Source organism: Panthera onca, chromosome E3, assembly GCF_046562875.1.
Source record: "Panthera onca isolate mPanOnc1 chromosome E3, mPanOnc1 haplotype 2, whole genome shotgun sequence".
NCBI classification, from domain to species: Eukaryota; Metazoa; Chordata; class Mammalia; order Carnivora; family Felidae; genus Panthera; species Panthera onca.
In genome coordinates this window covers 10,983,702-11,001,660 of record NC_138354.1, presented here as the reverse complement: position 1 = coordinate 11,001,660, position 17,959 = coordinate 10,983,702, and the positions used below count along the sequence as shown (strand labels likewise).

Genomic DNA, 17,959 nt, shown 5'->3' with positions numbered 1-17,959 from the left:
GCTTCCTACCTGTACCTCAATTACAATTTCTCTTTGTCACCTAAGGTGCAAACACCGCGCCCTGTGGCACCCTTCTTCAGTGGGACCAAAATTTCCGCAGGCAGTGTCTATCCAGACAAACGGCCAGCGGGCGGACCGCGGGTTCCTCTTGCACCCGACCCTGTGCAGTTCTTGCAACTCCCCCCACCCCAAATTCTGGCCCCAGCAGAGCTCACAGCCCTCAGTCCTAATTCTAGAAATACGGCGTGCCCAACCCAGTCCGGCCCGCTTCTCTACAGAACCTCAGTCCACTCCAGGCAACATTTATTGACAGCGGTTAACAGGTGGGGCGGGGCCCGGGGCTGCCGGAAGCGTCCGGACCTCAGGATCTGTACAAGTGTATACTGGAAAGGGGCGGGACGGGGCGGAGGGGCCAGGGCGCCATCTAGGGGAGACGCAGCGGCCTCAGACTGCGGACGACAGCTTCCGCTTGGTGCTCTCGCTGCAGCGGTGCAGGATGAGGTCTGCGCTGGGCCGCGGGGGCACCGCGGGCTGTGGTTTTGCGCCTCCAGTCTGCGCCTGTTCCCTTGCTGCGGAAAGCCCAGACCCATGAGCGGCCGGGCTCCGCCCTTCAGGCCCCGCTCCGCCCTTCAGGCCCCGCCCCGCCCTCCAGGCCCCGCCCCGCCTTCCAGGCACCGCCCCGGGCACCGCCCACCACCAGGCAGCTGCAGACACTCACGCCGCCGGCTCCCAGCGCTCTGCGGCCCTGGCCGCGCCGGGCCCCGCCTCCAAGCCCCGCCCCGTCTTCCAGGCCCCGCCCCGGGCACGCCCCACCCCACGCCCGGCCGCGGCAGGCACTAAGTCCAGGGCTACCTGAGCGTTGCGGCTCGGGCCGCGCCTGGCGGCGGCGCTGCTGCAAAAAACGGACACTGTTGCGCCGATAGGTGTCCTGGCTGAGGCGCTTCCGCGACCGCTGGTGGATGCTGTGTGCGTTGCGGATGGACGACCTGGGCCCAGAGGGATGGGGACGTTGCTCAACTCCTGTGTGTCCTCCTCCCCCTCCCCCCCGTCCCTGCCTGCGGGGACTCGCACGACCGCTCCTGGAGTCCAACGACTGGCCGGGGGCAGTGGAAAGCGGGCCGAGACGCCACACGGCTGGGCGGGGCATGATTGCGGCTACCCAGCGCCGATGCGGACTCCAGTCGGGTCGCAGAGCCCAGATCTATTTCCCACGCCCTTCGGCGGCCTTCAGCCCGTGTCCTCCCCAGGAAGACCTCTGCACTGCCGCCCCCCTCATGGGCGGTCCCCAAGGACTCTAGGCATCGACGCCTACGCCTTCACCTCCACCTCACACCCCTGCTTTCCCACCGCCCGCGTGCCAACCCCACGATGAAGGAGGGCACGTCCATCCTCGACCCAGTGAGGGTGCGGCCTCCCCAGCCTGTCCCTGCCTCCACCCCGGCCTCCCTCCTCAGCGCTGGCAATGCAGGGCCTGGACCGACCGGGGGACCCGTGGTACACCCCCCTCCTCGGTCCCGCCCAGTCCCGGGACGCTCGCTCACCTCCGGGGCGGCGCCCCTCGACTCTTGATCTGGCGTTGGGCCTGGGCTGCATCCTGCCCAGACTTCTGTAGGTACATGGATGGAAAGTAGCCTGTGATGTCGCCTTTCCTGCAACAGAGGCAGCCCTTGAACCCCAGGCAGTCACGGCAGGGAGTAGGGGCCTCAGACGTGGGGGGCTCAGGGATCCCTCTAAACAGTCCGGGTTAAGGCAGCTGGGAGGTTGCAGACACCCCGGTGCCCGCGGACACCAGACCCTGCCCCTCTGGGCCTCAGTTTCCTCATCTGTGCAACACAGGCCCCCACAGCTGTGATGGTGGTAGTGGGAGGAAGTCAGCAGGTCCACCTTGCCCCCCAGGGACATGTGTTTGCAATGAAGCATCTGCAACAGCCTGTTTGTCAGATTTTTCGTTTATGGTCACTGCTTTCTGTATCTAAGAAACTTTCTGCCCATCTCCAGGGCACCAGGTTCCCCTATGGTTTCTTTCCAAAAGGTTTTTGTGCTTGGCGAGACCCACGACCCATCCCGAATACATGTGAGTGCTGTTGAGGTAGGGGCCTAGACGCCTTCTCTCCATGTGGACGCCCAAATGTTCCAGGACCACTTGTTGAAAAGATGTTTCTTTCCATTCTCACCACTATAATTTGAGAGCGAGAAAAAAAAAAAAACCCACTTTGCATAATACAAACCTCACTCTGTAAAACTGATTCCTCTTGGCTGGTGGGAGAATCACAGGCAGATTCTCAGAGGTGCGTGGCCGGGAGGGGGGCGGGGGTGGTTAAACTGAGTGATGGTCAGAAAGATTGAGAAACCCTGCCTCGAAACCTCCAGCCCAGGGCCATGCTGATGGTGGGTACTGTGGCCACAGGCTCACTGGGGCCCTGGACAGACTCAGGGCTCTGAAAAGGTGGGTATGGACCTGGGGAGCCCCAGTGGGCCCAAGAAAACAGCTAAGTCCTCAGGGTTCTCCTTTTCTCCAGGAGGAATGAACAGGTAAGAATCATTTGCAACAGGGGCACCTGGGTGGCTTGGTCAGCTGATCGTCGGACTCTTGATTTGGGCTCAGGTCATGATCTCATGGCTTGTGGGATCGAGCCCCCCAAGAGGCTCTGCACTGCCTAATTGGGATTCTCTCTCCTCTCTCTCTGCCCCTCCCCCACTTGCATGCGCGCATGCTCTCTCTCTCAAAACAAATAAACTTAAAAAAAGAATCAATTGCAGCAAAAGATTTAAAAGGAAAAGGGATGACAGGGCCTGCCTCTACCAGTTCGCAAATACAATAATGAACACAATTGTGTTGTTTATAGAAGGACTAATAGATGGCGAGGTGACCCCAAGTCTCAAAGGAAAAAAGGTCCCCACTCAGACAAGGACACTGAACCCCGAAAGACGGGCGGGGTGGGATTATCCCTGGTCTACCACCAAAATGGAGACTGAGTCCAGAGACAGGCAGTGGCTTACCCAGAGTCACGCACCCCAGTGGGCACGGACCCCAAACGGGCCCTGCCCCAGGCCAGGGCTGGCACTCAGGGTGGGCGCAGCGGGGAGGGAGGGGTGCTCTCCTACCTGACGACCCACCAGCCATCCAGCAGCTTGTGAATGACATCGATGGTTTCGCCCTCCTGCAGGGACACTTCGTCCTCCATCTGGGCAGTGTAGGCTTTGATGGTGACGTAGGGCTCACCTGGTCGTCCGCGGGAGCAGGGACGTGGTGTGAGGGTCCGGCTGCCCCCCCACCCCCGGCTTGCCTCCCTTCCTCTCCTCTCTGGGCCTGAGGCTTCCTGCAGCCCCCGCCCCCGCCACGCCCTCCCTCCTCCGCACCTGCTCCTTGTGGTCTCCCTCTGCAAACTGCTGCCCCCCACCGGTGAGGGGACGCCACTACACCCAGGGGCTCCCACCTCCCACCACCCGCAGCAGGGGCCCAGGCGCCCGGATCCCAGGAGGGGCCCGGCAGGAGGTGCAAGGGTGGAGCGCCCATCCACCTGTCACCTGAGCCCCTTGACGCCCGCCAACTCCCCACATCCGGAGCTGCCTACCCAGTGTATAGACCTTTCCCCGCTTTTCCAGAGAAGCCACAAATCCACACACCGTTGTGAGGTCTCTCCCTTTTAAAATACGGGCAACCAACTCGAACTCGTCTCAACCTCCGCCTGAGCCCCATCCGGCCCAGGGGCTTCCAGTCAGCGAGGATGCCCCCGCCTCCAGGCAGTACGCCTTCCGGACCCTCACCCGTCGGCTTCCCGCCGGCCCGGGCCCCGGCTGGCCCCACCACCTGTCTCAGGCTGGCCGACCTAAGCGCTTCACCTCTACTCTACCTCCCGCGTCTCCGTCCTAACCAAGGGCGCCACCTCCTCCCGGGGCCCTCCAACCGGACTATGGGGTGTCCACCCTGGCTGCCCCACTGCCCAGCCCACAATCCTATCCAAGCCCACAGCGGTCACTTCTGGCTTCTTGGCATCCCAGGGCCCCTCTGGTCCCTTCCCCTCACATCCTTATGGTCGTGGAGGGCAGGCGGTACCTTCATAGTTGGGCTCGGGGTCCTCTGCCTCATCAGGACTGTCCAGGGGCTCCAAGTAGGATGCGGGGACCCAACCTCGCTTTGTCTTCGTTTGGCAGAACCACCAGCCTGTGCCAGGCGTGCAAGGTGGGAAGTCTGGGCGGGGCCGGCAGCCACCCCCCTCCCCCAGGGTGGTAAGGACGCCCCGACATAGGCACAGAGACACCCAACACTAGGATTCAGAGATGTCACCTTCAGCACACGCCATGCCCAAGTGACACACAGCCACACACACAGGTCACAGGGTGAGAGCTCAGAATCTGCCTCACACATGTCGTGACCCGGCCACCCGGGGGGGGACATAAGCCCCGGAGGTGCACGGGTGCCCGCAGCCTCAGCTCGGGGACAGAGCGGGGAGGACAGTCAGGGCCCCCGAAGGAGCCACAGCCCGTCAGGTGGGGAGGAAGCCCCAGGCCGTCCGAGAGGCTTGTGGCCACGGCTGTGGGCGCCAAGGGGACGGAGGTCCCGGGAGGGCGGGGAGGCTGACCACTCTCGCTCTTCTCCACGACGTCCACCACGTCGCCCGTGGCCAGAGCCATCTGGGAGCCCGAGGTCTTCTCGAAGTCAGCGATAGCGCGGTACGTCTGCAGGATGATGGGGCCCGTGATGTCTGGGCAGAGGGAGGGCAGGGTAAGTGGACGCCGCGGGGCTGGGCTGCCTCCTCCCGGTGGTCCCCTGCGTCGGCCCCCGGGGCCCTGGTGTCCCCGCCCCACCCAGCTGCAAGCACGCCAGAGGGGTATGCACCCTGCCAGCTGGAAAGCAGCAGGGACAAGCTAGTTAAGCCCCTGACTCTCGGTCTCGGCTCGGGCCATGGTCTCACAGTTCGTGGGGTCGAGCCCCAGGATGTGCTCTGCGCTGACGGCTCAGAGCCTGCTTGGGATTCCGTTTCCCCCTCTCCCTGCCCCTTCCCTGCGTGCACTCTCGCTCTTAAAATAAATAAACTTTTCTTTAATGTTAAAAACAACAACAATGATCATGCAGTAAAGATCACACACGGTCATGCCCCTGTGTGAGCCATGAAGGCCACCTTGGCCCCCAGACCTGTTCACTCACTCAGCCACGACATCCCCGGGCTGTGGGCACCAGGGTCGTGCTGGGCAATGCAGCCACAGACATGAGCCCCCAAAGCTTCACGTCTAGTGACCCCCCCAAAGATCCCCACTCTTTAGTGCAGCCACCGAGACCCTTCAAGGCGGCTCTCCCCTACCCCTGGCTCCTTTCCCTGCATAGCCTGCGCTCGGGATCCCTGATCACGTTCCCAGACCCCACAGGGTGACCCACGCGTGACTGCCCATGTCTCTCACCCGTGACGCTGTTGTTCTTGCTGTCTTTGGGCACCAGGTAAGTCTCTGGCTTTTTCACCCTGCGGGAAAGAATAGTCCAGGTTAGACGGCTCAGAAGCCCCGGGCAGACCCACAGAACTCCCCAAGAGGAAAAGGAAGGTGGGATGGGGGAGGGCACTGTGGAGGAAAGGGCTAGAAAGGCCCCCCAGCCTCCGGCAGACCCAAAGAAGAGAATGCACTCGGGTCCAGGTAAGGATGCACTCCGGGCTGGAAAAGCCTCTTGTCACCTCAGGGGTCAGCCCCCTCCTCCTGGGGCCTGGGGAGAGCCGCCAACGGGGAGTGGGCGTCCCCGCCCCCCAGGCCCGTGGGAGCTGCCCCGCCCGGGACCAGCGGTGCGTTCAGGGGTCAGTCCACACTGCTGGAGTCTGTCCACGTCGGCCTCACCCATATTCAGTGAGCAGAGAGGACGGAGAGAGGGGCCACCCCAGCAAGACGGCACATCCCCCTGAGAGCTCATGAGGCTTCTCGGATATTTCCATGCTGGGCCCTGAGTACAGGAGACCCCAGGAGCAGGACAGGCGGAGAAGGAGGTGACAAAGCGGAGGCGTGTCCCGCAATTAGCCGTGGCCACCAACCCCCCACCCTGCTGGGGCTCTGAACTTCCCAGTTGGTAACGCTGTCCACGGCATCCATTTCTGCATCTGGCCCTTACCACCCCGGTACAGACGGGAAAACTGCTCTCAGAAGGTTCGGCCAGGCTGAGGATCTAGGATCTCAGGGTCCCGGCCCAGGGAGCCCCGCCCCCCCCGGCACCGGACTCCAGGGAAGAGACTTGGCAGGGCACCAAGTGGCTCAGTCGGTTGAGCGTCTGACTCGGTTTCAGCTCAGGTCACACTCTCGTGGTTTTGTGAGTTCGAGTCCCCACCCCCCACCCCCGTCGGGCTCTGCACAGGTAGCATGGAGCCTCCTTGGGATTCTCTCTCTCTCTCTCTCTCTCTCTCTCTCTCTCTGCCCCTTCCCCACTCGAGCTGTCTCTGTCTCTCTCAAAATAAATAAAGAAAACTTAAAAAAAAAAAAAAGACAGAAGGACTTGGCAGGGATGCTGGGGGACGGAGGGGAGGGGTTGCAGGTCACACAGGCCACAGCTGGAATCCCGCCTCCTCCTCTTTCAGGCTGTGTGACTTTGGGCAGGTCGCCTCCCCTCTCTGAGCTTTAGTTATCTGTAACACGGGGGAGGTCCTGTGCCCCCCTCCCCGGGCGGAGCTCACCACCCTCCCCCACTTCGGGGACAGAGTGACGGGGCCACTCACTGGTTGTCCGTGGGGAGCTTGAGGTCGTCGGGGCGAACCTTGAAGAAGTCGAGGAGGTGGGGACAGCGGGAAATCTTGACAGGCAGGCTCATGAGCGCACCGAAGTACTCGGTGAGGGTGCCCTGGCGACTCTCAGCGACCCGCTGCCCGTCGAACCACCGCGGGGCTGGCCAGGCCAGGGAGGGGCACCAGAGAACTAGTGAGCACCTTCTCAGGTCAAGGTCCCGTGGACGTGGGGGGAGGGCGGTGACCCTGCTCCTCACCTGGCAGGTGGGGGATGATCCTGTTCTCTGCGTTGATGTCCCCGGCCTCAATAGGAAACATTTCCTTTAACTGTTTCTAGACAGAAAACAAAAGGGGCAAGAAGGTCCTTTTTTTACAAAAATTTTCAAGAATGTTTTATTTATTTTCGAGAAAGAGAGAGAGAGACAGAGTGCGAGCAGGGGAGGGGCAGAGAGAGAGGGAGACACAGAATCTGAAGCAGGCTCCAGGCTCTGAGCTGTCAGCACGGAGCCCGACTCGGGGCTCAAACTCACGAACCATGGGATCATGACGTGAGCCGAAGTTGGACGCTCAACCAGTCGACTGAGCCACGCAGGCGCCCCCGAATGTCCTTTATTACAACACTATACAAGTACAGAATTGGAAGCAACCCCTCGAATCACTCGGAGTAGAAACTTCTGGAAGCGTCCTTGGTTCTCTCTTCCTCTCTCACTTCACCTCCTTGCCACCAGCAGGTCCTTTTGCTTCTCCTCCTGAAATCTACCCAGAATCTGACCCTTCTCGCCACCCACATGGCCACCACCTTGGTCTGAGTGCCACCGAGCCTGGGTTCTTACATACTCTCCCACCCTTGTCTGTCCTCAATCAGCACCCTCTTAAAACGTAAACTGGATCATCCGTCCCTCCTCTGCTCAGAGCCCTCCCTGCCTCTCAGCTCACTCAGAATGGAAGCCAAGAGCCTCACATCAGTCTACCGGGCCCCTTGGACCTGTTCCCGCCCGCCTCGCTGACCTCCTCTGCCACCACCCTTCCCTCCCTTGTTCACTCTGTACCAGACGCCCCTAGATACTCCGGGCCCACTCCTGCCCCAGGGCCTTTGCACTTGCTCTTCCAGTGCCTCCCCATTTGCCAATGGCGCTTTCTCTTTTTCTTTCTCCTTCTTCAGGTCTCTGCTCAGATAGCTCCCTTGCAGCGAAACCTTCTCCTTGACGATTTCCCTTCCTAACCCTATCCTCCCCGTCCCCCCTCCCTGCCTTCTTTTTCCCATAGTTGTAATAACTAACACACTACGCACAGTACTTACGTGTTGTCTGTGTCTTATCCTGACTCCTCTGCTAGAACCTAAGGTCCACAAGGGAAGGCAAGGACTTGGGTCTTTCTTATGCCCTTGTCACCTTTACAGCACCTCCCGCCCCCCAAGTAGAATGCCCCTGGAGCTTAGGAAGTGCTCAGTAAGTAGTTGCTGAATGGACGAATGAGCCCAGCAATCAGTAAGAGGGTCTAATATTACGATGGAACAACCCAGCACACTTCAAAGAGGAGACGCGGAGATGTGCATGGGCCAAGCAGGAGAGGGTCTCAAACACGTGACCCAGTGACGGTAGCGAGGCCAGCAGGCTGATGGCTTCTAGAAAGCCTGCAGAAAATGCGCGCTCCGCACTCCTGTACCTTGTTCTTGAACGTGTGTGTGCGCACTTAGCCGGGGCTGGAGCAGGGATGGCGTTATGGGACGAAGGATGCCTTCTACTTCTTTCGTAATGTTTTATTGCCTTTATCTTACAAAAGCCTTGCGGGGCGCCTTGGCTGGCTCAGTCGGCAGAGCGTGCAACTCTTGGTCTCAGGATCATGAGATCTTGTGGGGCACAGAGCTTACATACACACACACACACACACACACACACACACACAGAAAGCCTTGTAGCAAACAGCACAGAGACATTAACTGTGATCCTGAGTGCTTACACTACAGTCTTCTTCCCATTTCTCTGCATTTGGTTTTAAACCTCTCATGCAAGAAGTGCGGGAAAGTGCACGGTTCCGAGACTCGCTACCCGGACCCTCCGTCCACCTGACCCCGTCTCAGACCAGGACCCAACAGCCACACTGTGCACACCACCACCACCCCATGACCACCCCCGGCCCCGCGGGGTTTTAGAGCCTATGGGATCCTCTCTTTGAAGCTGGCTGACGGCGGGCACCCACAAAGCAAGAGAAGTCAGGGTTGCCTGCCCTCCTTCTCACCTCCCCGGGGACCTCATGGGGCCAGTGACCGGGAGTTAAAGAGCAAACTCCTGGGATGACAACCTGGTGGTGACACTAACCAGGCTGTCCCTTTAAGAACACCCCCAGGATCGGGTGCCTGGGTGGCTCAGTCGGTTGAGCGTCCGAATTCGGCTCAGGTCATGATCTCACGGTTCGTGGGTTCAAGCCCCGTGTCTGGCTCTGGGCTGACAGCTCGGAGCCTGGAGCCTGAATCGGATTCTGTGTCTCCCTCTCTCTCTGCCCCTCCCCTGCTCACACTCTGTCTCTCTCTCCTACAAAAATAAACAAACATTCAAAAAACAATTAAGGGGGTGCCTGGGTGGCTCAATTGGTTGAGCGTCCGACTTTGGCTCAGGTCATGATCTCACGGCTCGTGAGTTCGAGCCCCGCATCGGGCTCTGTGCTGACAGCTCAGAGCCTGGAGCCTGTTTCAGATTCTGTGTCTCCCTCTCTCTGACCCTCCCCTGCTCACACTCTGTCTCTCTCTCAAAAATAAACAAACATTAAAAAAATAAATAAAATTATATATGTACAAAGAATGCCACCAGGAGTTTATGCGGACGGCGTTTCTGTGTGGGAAAAGGAAACTACCCTGGAGATGGACGGAAAGGATGGCTGCACAACATTGTGAATGTACCTCTTGCCGCCGAAATTGTACGCTTGAAATGCTACATTTGTGTTCTGTGTACCACATCAAAACGGACTTTAAGGAAGGGCGCCTGGGTAGCACAGTGGGTTCAATGTCTGACTTTTTTTTTTTTTTTCAACTTTATTTTTTTATTTTGAGGCGGGGCGGGGGGAGGGAGGGGCAGAGAGAGAGAGGAAGAGAGAATCCCAAGCAGGCTCCATGCCGTCAGCACAGATGCCCAACACGGGGCTCAAACCCACGACCCATGAGGTCACGCACGACCTGAGCCAAAGTCAGGCACTTAACCAACTGAGCCACCCAGGCGCCCCGAGTGTCTGACTCTTGATCTCCGTTCTTGATCTCCGTGTGATGGGGCAGAGCCTGCTTGGGATTCTGTCTCTCCTTCTCTCCGCCCCTCCCCCACTTATGCACACACTCTCTCTCTCTCTCTCTCTCAAATAAATAAAAACTTGAAAAAAGTTTTTAAACAGACTTTAAGACAAATGTTCTCTTAAGTTAAGAAATACATAACGCCCCCTTAACTGTGGGTGGGGGGTGATCGGGGTTCTTCAGTCCCTGGCCACAGCACCTGGGCTGCCCCCCCCCGCCGTCCAAGGGCAGAGCTGGGAGTGGGGGTGGTGTCCCCTCCTGGCCCCCCCCCGTCCCCCCCCAGTCCCCCCCCATCCCCCCCCCCCGCCCCCGTGCACACCCGGGCACTCACGTGGAACTCGTAGATTTCCGGGAACCCCCGGTAGACCACCTTCTCGGACAGGTCCTGCCATTTCACCAGGAACATGTACACCTAGGGGGTGGCCGGGGCAGAGGACCTCATTCAGCTTCCTGGTGGAAGCCCAGGGGACTTGGGGGGGGGGGGGAAGAGCACTCTTTGGGGCGACCTAGGCCAAGAGAGGGCACCGGCTTCCTGGACCCCAGAGCTGCTGCCCTCCAGCTTTAGGATCAGGGCAAGATGTTCAGCTTCTCTCAAATTAACTCAAATCCCTCCTCCATGAATTGGAGATACAGGGAGGGCCCCCCTCCTGGGGCCGGTAGGAGAGCGACAGGTGGTGAGACAGAAGAGCCCGGGCTGGGACAACACAGCGTAAGGCTCCGTTTCTACCAAATGTCCAGAATGGACACATAGACACCGCAACGTAGATCCGAGGGTGCGGGGTGCTGGGCGGGCAACGCGGAATTTCTAATGGGTACAGGGGTGCTTTTGGGTGGTGACAAAAATCGAATATTAATTGTACGAGGGCCGCACAAGTCTGTGAATAGTAAAAACCACTGGACTGTACCCTTTACCTATGAGGATCGTATCTCAGTGGAGCCGTTATTAGAAAGAAAACCAAAAAACCTTGGTAAGGAAAAACCAAAATACAGGCAGGACAATTCTACTCAGCCACAAAGAGGAACAAATTACTGACAGATGGCAGCCACACGGACGAATCTCAAAAGCGTTATGCTGAGTGAAAGCGGCCAGACACAAAAGGCCACACACAGGGCAGGACTCGGTATCTATGATGTTCCAGACAAAAAGCGTAACTAATTTAAGATGGAAAAAAATCAGAACAGTGGTTGCCTCTGGGGGAGGGTGGAGGAATGGGTGCGGAGCAGGAGAATCTGGGGTGATGGTAACAATCTATATCTTTTTCTTTAATTAAAAAATGTTTTAATGTTTATTTATGTTTGAGAGAGAGACAGCGAGAGAATGTGAGCAGGGGAGGGGCAGAGAATCCGAAGCAGGCTCCAGGCTCTGAGCTGTCAGCACAGAGCCCGACGCGGGGCTCGAACCCACGAACTGTGAGATCATGACCTGAGCCGAAGTCAGACGGCTAACGGACTGAGCCACCCAGGCGCCCCTGGTAACAATCTGTATCTTGGCGAGGATTTGGGTTACATAGGGACATGTACCTTCAAAACTCGGCAAATGTCTCTAAGTCTGGTGGATTTCATTTCACATAAATTTTACATCAAACGAGGAAAACACTAGGGGCGCCTGGCCGGCTCAGTCAGCAGAGCCTGTGACTCTTGATCTGGGGGTCGTGAGTTCAAGCCCCACGCCGGGCGTAGAGATGACTTCAATAAATGAATAAACTTCAAAAAAAATCCTTTAAAGAACTTTTTAAAAAGTGAAAGTAAAAAGACAAACAGTGTGATAGAAACATGAGCAAAAGGCATGAAAAGTTCACGGTTATACACCCACACATATACATGTAACCCTAAACATACAAAGAAGTGTCGACTTTACTTATAACAACATCAGGGCAGGGTCATTAGGTAATTGCCAGTTAGTGAGAACAATCGAAATGGTTGTTTGAGGACACAATGGTGCAGTCACACAACGGACTCTTATATACATGTAAAAAAAAATGGGACAGACTTAATGAACTAATTTGGAGGGAACTCTGTGATATTATAGGATCATGGGGAAAAGGCAGGTATAGCATATGTCATCATATAGCTTTGTTTATTGTCTGTGTAAAGAAGGAAAAATAAGAAAAAATGCATATATATTTTAAAGTTTTATTTATTATTATTTTTTAATGTTTCTTTTTTTTTTAAACGTTTATTTATTTTTGAGACAGAGAGAGACAGAGCATGAACAGGGGAGGGGCAGAGAGAGAGGGAGACCAGAATCTGAAACGGGCTCCAGGCTCTGAGCTGTCAGCACAGAGCCCGACGCGGGGCTCGAACTCACGGACCGTGAGATCATGACCTGAGCTGAAGTCGGACGCTCAACTGACTGAGCCACCCAGGTGCCCCTAAACTTTTATTTACTTAAGTAATCTCTATACCCCACGTGGGGTTCGAACTCACTACCCTGAGATTAAGAGTCTCATATTCCTCTGATGAACCAGCCAGGCACCCCAAGAAAATATTTATACATTTTTCTTCCTCCCTCCCTTCCTTCCTCTGTTTCTTCCTTTCTTTCTTTTTAAATATTTTATTTTTAAGTAATCTCTACACCCACATGGGGCCGGAATCCACGACCACGAGATCAAGAGTCGCTCAGTCCTCTGACTGAGCCAGCCAGGCATCCCCTTTTTTTTACAAAGAGAAATACAGGAAAGATAAATCAGAACGAGCCTTTGAACATATCTTTCTAGAAAGTTTGATGATCGATTGCATCAAATATGTTAACATATGGCACATTTAAAAATAAAATTAAGAGGCGCCTGGGTGGCTCGGTCGGTAAGCGCCCAACTTAGGCTCAGGTCATGATCTCACGGTCCGTGAGTTCAAGCCCCGCATCGGGTTCTGTGCTGACAGCTTGGAGCCTGGACCCTGCTTCAGATTCTGTGTCTCCCTCTCCTCTCTGTCCCTCCCCCACTCATGCTCTGTCTCTCTCTCCCTCTCTCAAAAATAAACATTTTAAAAAAATAAAAACATTAGATCAACAATGATTAAAAAATTTGTTAATGTTTATATATTTTTGAGAGAGAGAGAGAAAGAGAGAGAGAGAGCAAGCGGGGGAGGGACAGAGAGGAAGAGAAAATCCCACGCAGGCCCTGAGCTGTCAGCACAGAGCCCGAAATGGGGCTGGAATCCACGGAACTGTGAGATCATGACCTGAGCTGAAATCAAGAGTCAGATGTTTAACCGACTGAGTCACCCGGGCACCCCAGGATTTTGTTTTTAACTTCAAATTGGAAACAAAAACAAATGAACTTCACTATCTGTCAAATGGTAACAACCGTATTAAAGAGAAACTGGAAAAGAAAAATTCCAAGTAACTTTTAGTTACAGTATTTTACTACCCTCGGTCCAAAAGGAGAAGAAAAAATTGCAAAGAAAGCTTAAAATGTGACTTAATGAATTTGCAGTTTGATTGTTAATAATGGTGCAGGAGCTGTCATTCTGGTCAAACAAGCCCATGTGGATTGCAGCAGCGAGCAAAGGACTAAATATAATTTTGTTGGGAGCCTGGGTTCTCGTGGAGAAAGGAAGGGTCTACGAATATAAAGCGATACAAGGCAAGAATGAGATGAAATGGCCTTCCGCACCCCCGCCCCTCATTGGTCCATTGAAAGGACAACAGGCAATGACACCCCAGAGGCAACAAACACACTCAGCTTCCAGATCTAGGGTTTCTAACATCACTCCCCACTGCAAAGAAACAGGGGTCCTTAGTGAAAATGGCTGAGTCCAGGGGTCCGGCTGGAGGGCACCAGACGCTGGAACATCTCGTACCAGAAGTAAGAGTGTGCTCTTGGGGCGCCCGGGTGGCTCAGTCGGTCAAGAGTCCGACTTCGGCTCAGGTCAGGATCTCTCGGTTCGTGAGTTCGAGCCCCGCATTGGGGTTGCTGCTGTCAGTGCTTCGGTTCCTCTGTCCCCCTCTCTTTCTCTCCCTCCCCCGCTTGCGTGGGACGATGTGAGCATAAAGTAAGTTATGGTTCCCACTGAATAAAAGAGAAATCCATGCATCCGTATTGGCATAAGCAAATAGTAAGGAAGAGGGGAATAACTTTATGGTAAAACGCTGACTAATAAACGCAGAGGGAATTATAGAGTTGAAAACTCACTATTTGGCAATCATTATAGGAATTTGACTCAGGCAAGCATCATCCGCGTACTATACGAGCAATGGGATATTCATATTGTTTCACAGAATCTCCCCGCACAAAGGGAGAAATAGTAACCTTACTTACACTAGAGACACTTGGTGATCAAAATTAGCCATCACCATTGGAAGAAAAAGCAAAATCGCCTGCCTCTGATAGGATCAACGAGGAGAACACAGGGTCACTTCCGGGGTGTTCCTGCCACGGACGCATAGCCTGAATCTGAGGAAGAAGGAGTAGCCAAGTCCTTCTGTAGAAGGGATGTCCCACAAAATGACAGGTCCCAGCTCTACAGAATGTCAACGTTGGGAAGGACCAAGAAAGGTGGATTAAGACTGACCCGGATTAAAGGAGTCTGAAGGGTCACAGGCAGGTGAAACACAGCAGGTGGTCCTGGATGGGATCCTGGACTGGATCATTTTTACTACAGAGGACAAGCAGGGGAACTGGTAAAATCTGAATGAAGCGGGTGGACTGAATAATGGTGTTTCATCTACGGTACTTTGCCGATGTGGACACATTTGCAGAGAATGTTGTTGATTTTAAGAAATACACAGTAGTATTTAGGAGGGGGCGCCTGGGTGGCTCCGTAGGAAGAGTGGCAGACTCTTGATCTCAGGGTCATGAGTTCAAGCCCCACACTGGGCATGCTGCCTACATAAAAAGGGGCGGGCCCCGAGTGTCTCCGAGGGCTGAGTGTCTGACTCTTGACTTCAGCTCAGGTCAGGATCCCAGGGTTGTGGGTGGGATAGAGCCCTGCTTCGGGCTCCCTCGTGGAGCCTGCTGGAGATTCCCTCCCTCCCTCCATCTCTCTCTCTCTCTCTCTCTCTCTCTCTGTCTCTCCTTCTGCCCCTCTCCCCAGCTCGTGCTCTCTGTCTCTAATAAATAAATAATAATAATAATAATAAAAGAGAAAGGAACAAACAAGCAAACACAATGTCTCCAATTTCCTCTGGGATGGTTCAGAAAAGTTCTGTTCAGAGAGAGAGGGAGAGAGAGAGAGAAGGGGAAGGAGGGGGATGGGGGATGGAGAGGAGAGAGGGAGCACAGAGGTGGGTGGAGGAAATGTGGAGGAATTGGTGCTTTGGGGACAGCCTTTCTGTAAGTTTGAAATTATTTCAAAATTAAAAGTGAGGACAGGAAAGGATACATTTGTGTCCTGCAAATACCAGACAAAGCAGAGCCCCTCCCCGGCCTTCCTGTCCTCCGGCCTTGGGGACCCACAGCGGGTGGACGTGTCTGGGCAGATAATTCCCAGCCCCGAGGGCAGGGGGTCGGGGGGCCTTTTTGGGCCCCTTGGTGGTGTCACCCTACTAGAAGGGATTCCCCCTGTAATGTCGCTGACTCCACGGCGGGCCAGGGGGGAAAGAGGGGCGCCGCCAGCACACCGTCCAGGAGGAGCACTCCGTGAGAGCTGGGGTGGTCAGGGAGGGCTGCCCGGAGGAGCGCGCTGGGGGCGAACAGGGCGCCACAGGGAACTCCTGGCCGGGGCGGGCAGGCCAGGAGGGAGGTGGGCTGGCGGGGGGGGCCAGGGGCCAGGCTAGCTGTCCTCCCACCGAGGGCGGGGGGCGGGGTGGGGGGAGGGGCAGGGCGTGCATCCGTTTAAGGGACGCACCTCGGCCGGCCGCGCGGGGACTGCACCGTCGGGCACCTGCGCGGCCCCGACAGGCTCGTCCCCGCGCGGCCGCAGGGTCCCCCCCAGTCCCCCCTCAGGGCGCTCGGCTACTCACGTAGTGCTGGCTGGGGACGAAGCGCTTCTCGAAGCCCAGGAGGGCGATGTGGCGGATGAAGGTGTCCCCCATGGCTGGGCTGCGGGGCGCTCCCCGGCTGGCGGGCCTTAAATGGGCCAGAAAGAGGAAGTCACTTCGGGGGGCAGGGCAGGAGGGGGCAGGGAGGGCGCAGAGGAGCCTCTGCTTCTCCTTTCAGTTTCTGGGATCCCTCAGACTCCCCTGGCTGGGACGTGAGGGGCCACACGAAGGCGTGTCCTCCCCTCCCCCACCCCGTGGTCTACGGGCCCCACAGTTTGGGGGGGGGGTGCCCACCCCCCACCCCTGTCTCTGGCTAACCCCAGGCCCCGCCACACCGGCCTCTCTGCTGCCCCTGGGACACCCCAAGCTGCTCCCGCCCCGGGGCCTCTGCCCTCGGAGCGCCCCCCCCCACCCCCGGGACCATCTCCCGCATCTCTGGAAGTCCCTCCCTCGTCCCTTCGGGTTTCTGCTCAAAAGGCACCGCCTCCAAGAGGCCTTTCTTGATATGTTCACGCGAAACAGCAAAACTTCATGCTTCCCCACCCCGCTTTCCTGTTTTTATTCAGATGGACGTATTACGGAGCTCGTGTTTTTACAATGTCTCTCTTTACCGCAATGCGGGCCCCGGGAGAGCAAGGGCTTGGCCGCACCCCCCAGGCTGGAGACCGGCTGGCCGCGCCGCTTGGGGACCGTGTCCGTGGGAGGGCGCGCGGGCGTCAGGTGCACGCCGGCAGGTGTGTGTAACTGAGCCAGTGGCGGTGGGGACGGGCTTGGAGTGAGGCTTGCGTTCAACTCCGATCAAATCCGGGCGCCCGTGGGGCTGAGTCGGTTAGGAGTCCAACTCCGGCTCAGGTCATGATCTCACGTTTCAGTTCGTTAGTTTGAACCTTGCTACGGGCCCCACGCTGACAGTGCGCAGCCTGCTTGGGGTTCTCTCTCAATCTCTCTCTCTCTGGTCCTCCCCCACTCGTTCTTTCTCTCAAAACAAACTAAAAATTAAAAAAACAAAAAAACCTGATCAAATGGATCCTCAAGGCTGCCTCAGTTTTCTCCTGAGATGGGACCATGGTCTCCGCCAGGAGGGGATTTGGATTTGGGGTGAAGAGGTGAGCAGGAAGTGGCTGGGGGTCTCCCACTGGCACCTAGGAGCCTAGGACGGACATGAGGGCCTGGGAGGCTTAGAGGTTATGGGGCTGGTCCAAGGTCACCGGGCAGGTGGCCCAGTCTGGCTGCAGGCTCAGGGTGGAGGGGCCAGTTTGTGTCCCAGACGCGTGATTCCAAGACTGTGAGACCATGGCAAAGGCCACCAGCATTCTGAGAGCCACGGGTCCCCCTGGACTACTGGGGGGTGAGGGTAGCCTCTGGCAGAGGGGAGCCAGAACAGGCCCTTTTGTGTCTGTTACCACGACTGGTCAGATTGGTGGTTGGATGTTCTTGATTTTATCCCAGTGTGGGAGCCATGGGGCGCCTGCATGGCTCAGTCGGTTGAACGACTGACTCTTGGTTTTGGCTCAGGTCATGATCTCACGGTTCCTGAGTTCAAGCCCCATGTGGGGCAGCTCGGAGCCTTCTTGGGATTCTCTCTCTCTCCCTCTCCCTGCCCCTCCCCTGCTCTCTCTCTCTCTCTCTCTCAAAATGAATAAACTTTAAAAAACAAAGAAGGGCAGGGGCCACGCTCTCTGCTCTGAGATTTGGTTGGCACGCACCCTGTGGTCACGGGGAGGTCACCAGCCCTGGGTGTTGCCGGCCCTGCAGGGCCTTTCTCTGTTATGTATCTAGAATCTTCCCACACAGGATGACACGGTGCTCAGCAACGAGAAGGAACGGCCACATACCACATGGGTGAGGAAACTTCTAGGCACGCGGTGCAGGGAGATAGGGCACAGAGCACACCTTGGCTGCAGGGGGCCCTCACCAGTCTGCATAGTGTTGGATGGCAGGGTGACCTCTGGGGTGGGGGTGGGAGTGGGGGTGGCAGCCGGAAGGGAGCAGGAGGCGGCAGCTGGGTGCCCTTTCCTGGTGAGGCTACGTCTGAGGGCGCCACTCGCTTTCTGAAAACCAACCCAG

The 17,959-nt window shown here is 56.7% G+C and overlaps 1 protein-coding gene across 2 annotated transcripts; it reads right to left on the bottom strand.

The window, feature by feature from the left end:
* Positions 1-286: 286 nt before the first annotated feature.
* Positions 287-16,005, bottom strand: NCF1 (neutrophil cytosolic factor 1). Of its 2 annotated transcripts, none has more exons than XM_078440425.2 (11): positions 15,875-16,005; positions 10,304-10,384; positions 6,953-7,028; positions 6,690-6,855; positions 5,401-5,459; positions 4,584-4,706; positions 4,058-4,165; positions 3,106-3,223; positions 1,542-1,649; positions 853-986; positions 287-569 (listed from the first exon to the last, which is right to left on the bottom strand). In XM_078440425.2, exons 1-11 carry the CDS (start codon positions 15,944-15,946, stop codon positions 445-447), a joined length of 1,170 nt encoding a protein of 389 aa, XP_078296551.2. In that variant the 5' UTR covers positions 15,947-16,005; the 3' UTR covers positions 287-444. The 2 variants fall into 2 exon arrangements, with proteins under 2 accessions (XP_078296551.2, XP_078296552.2); XM_078440426.2 differs by having other exon boundaries at positions 6,953-7,022.
* Positions 16,006-17,959: the final 1,954 nt, after the last annotated feature.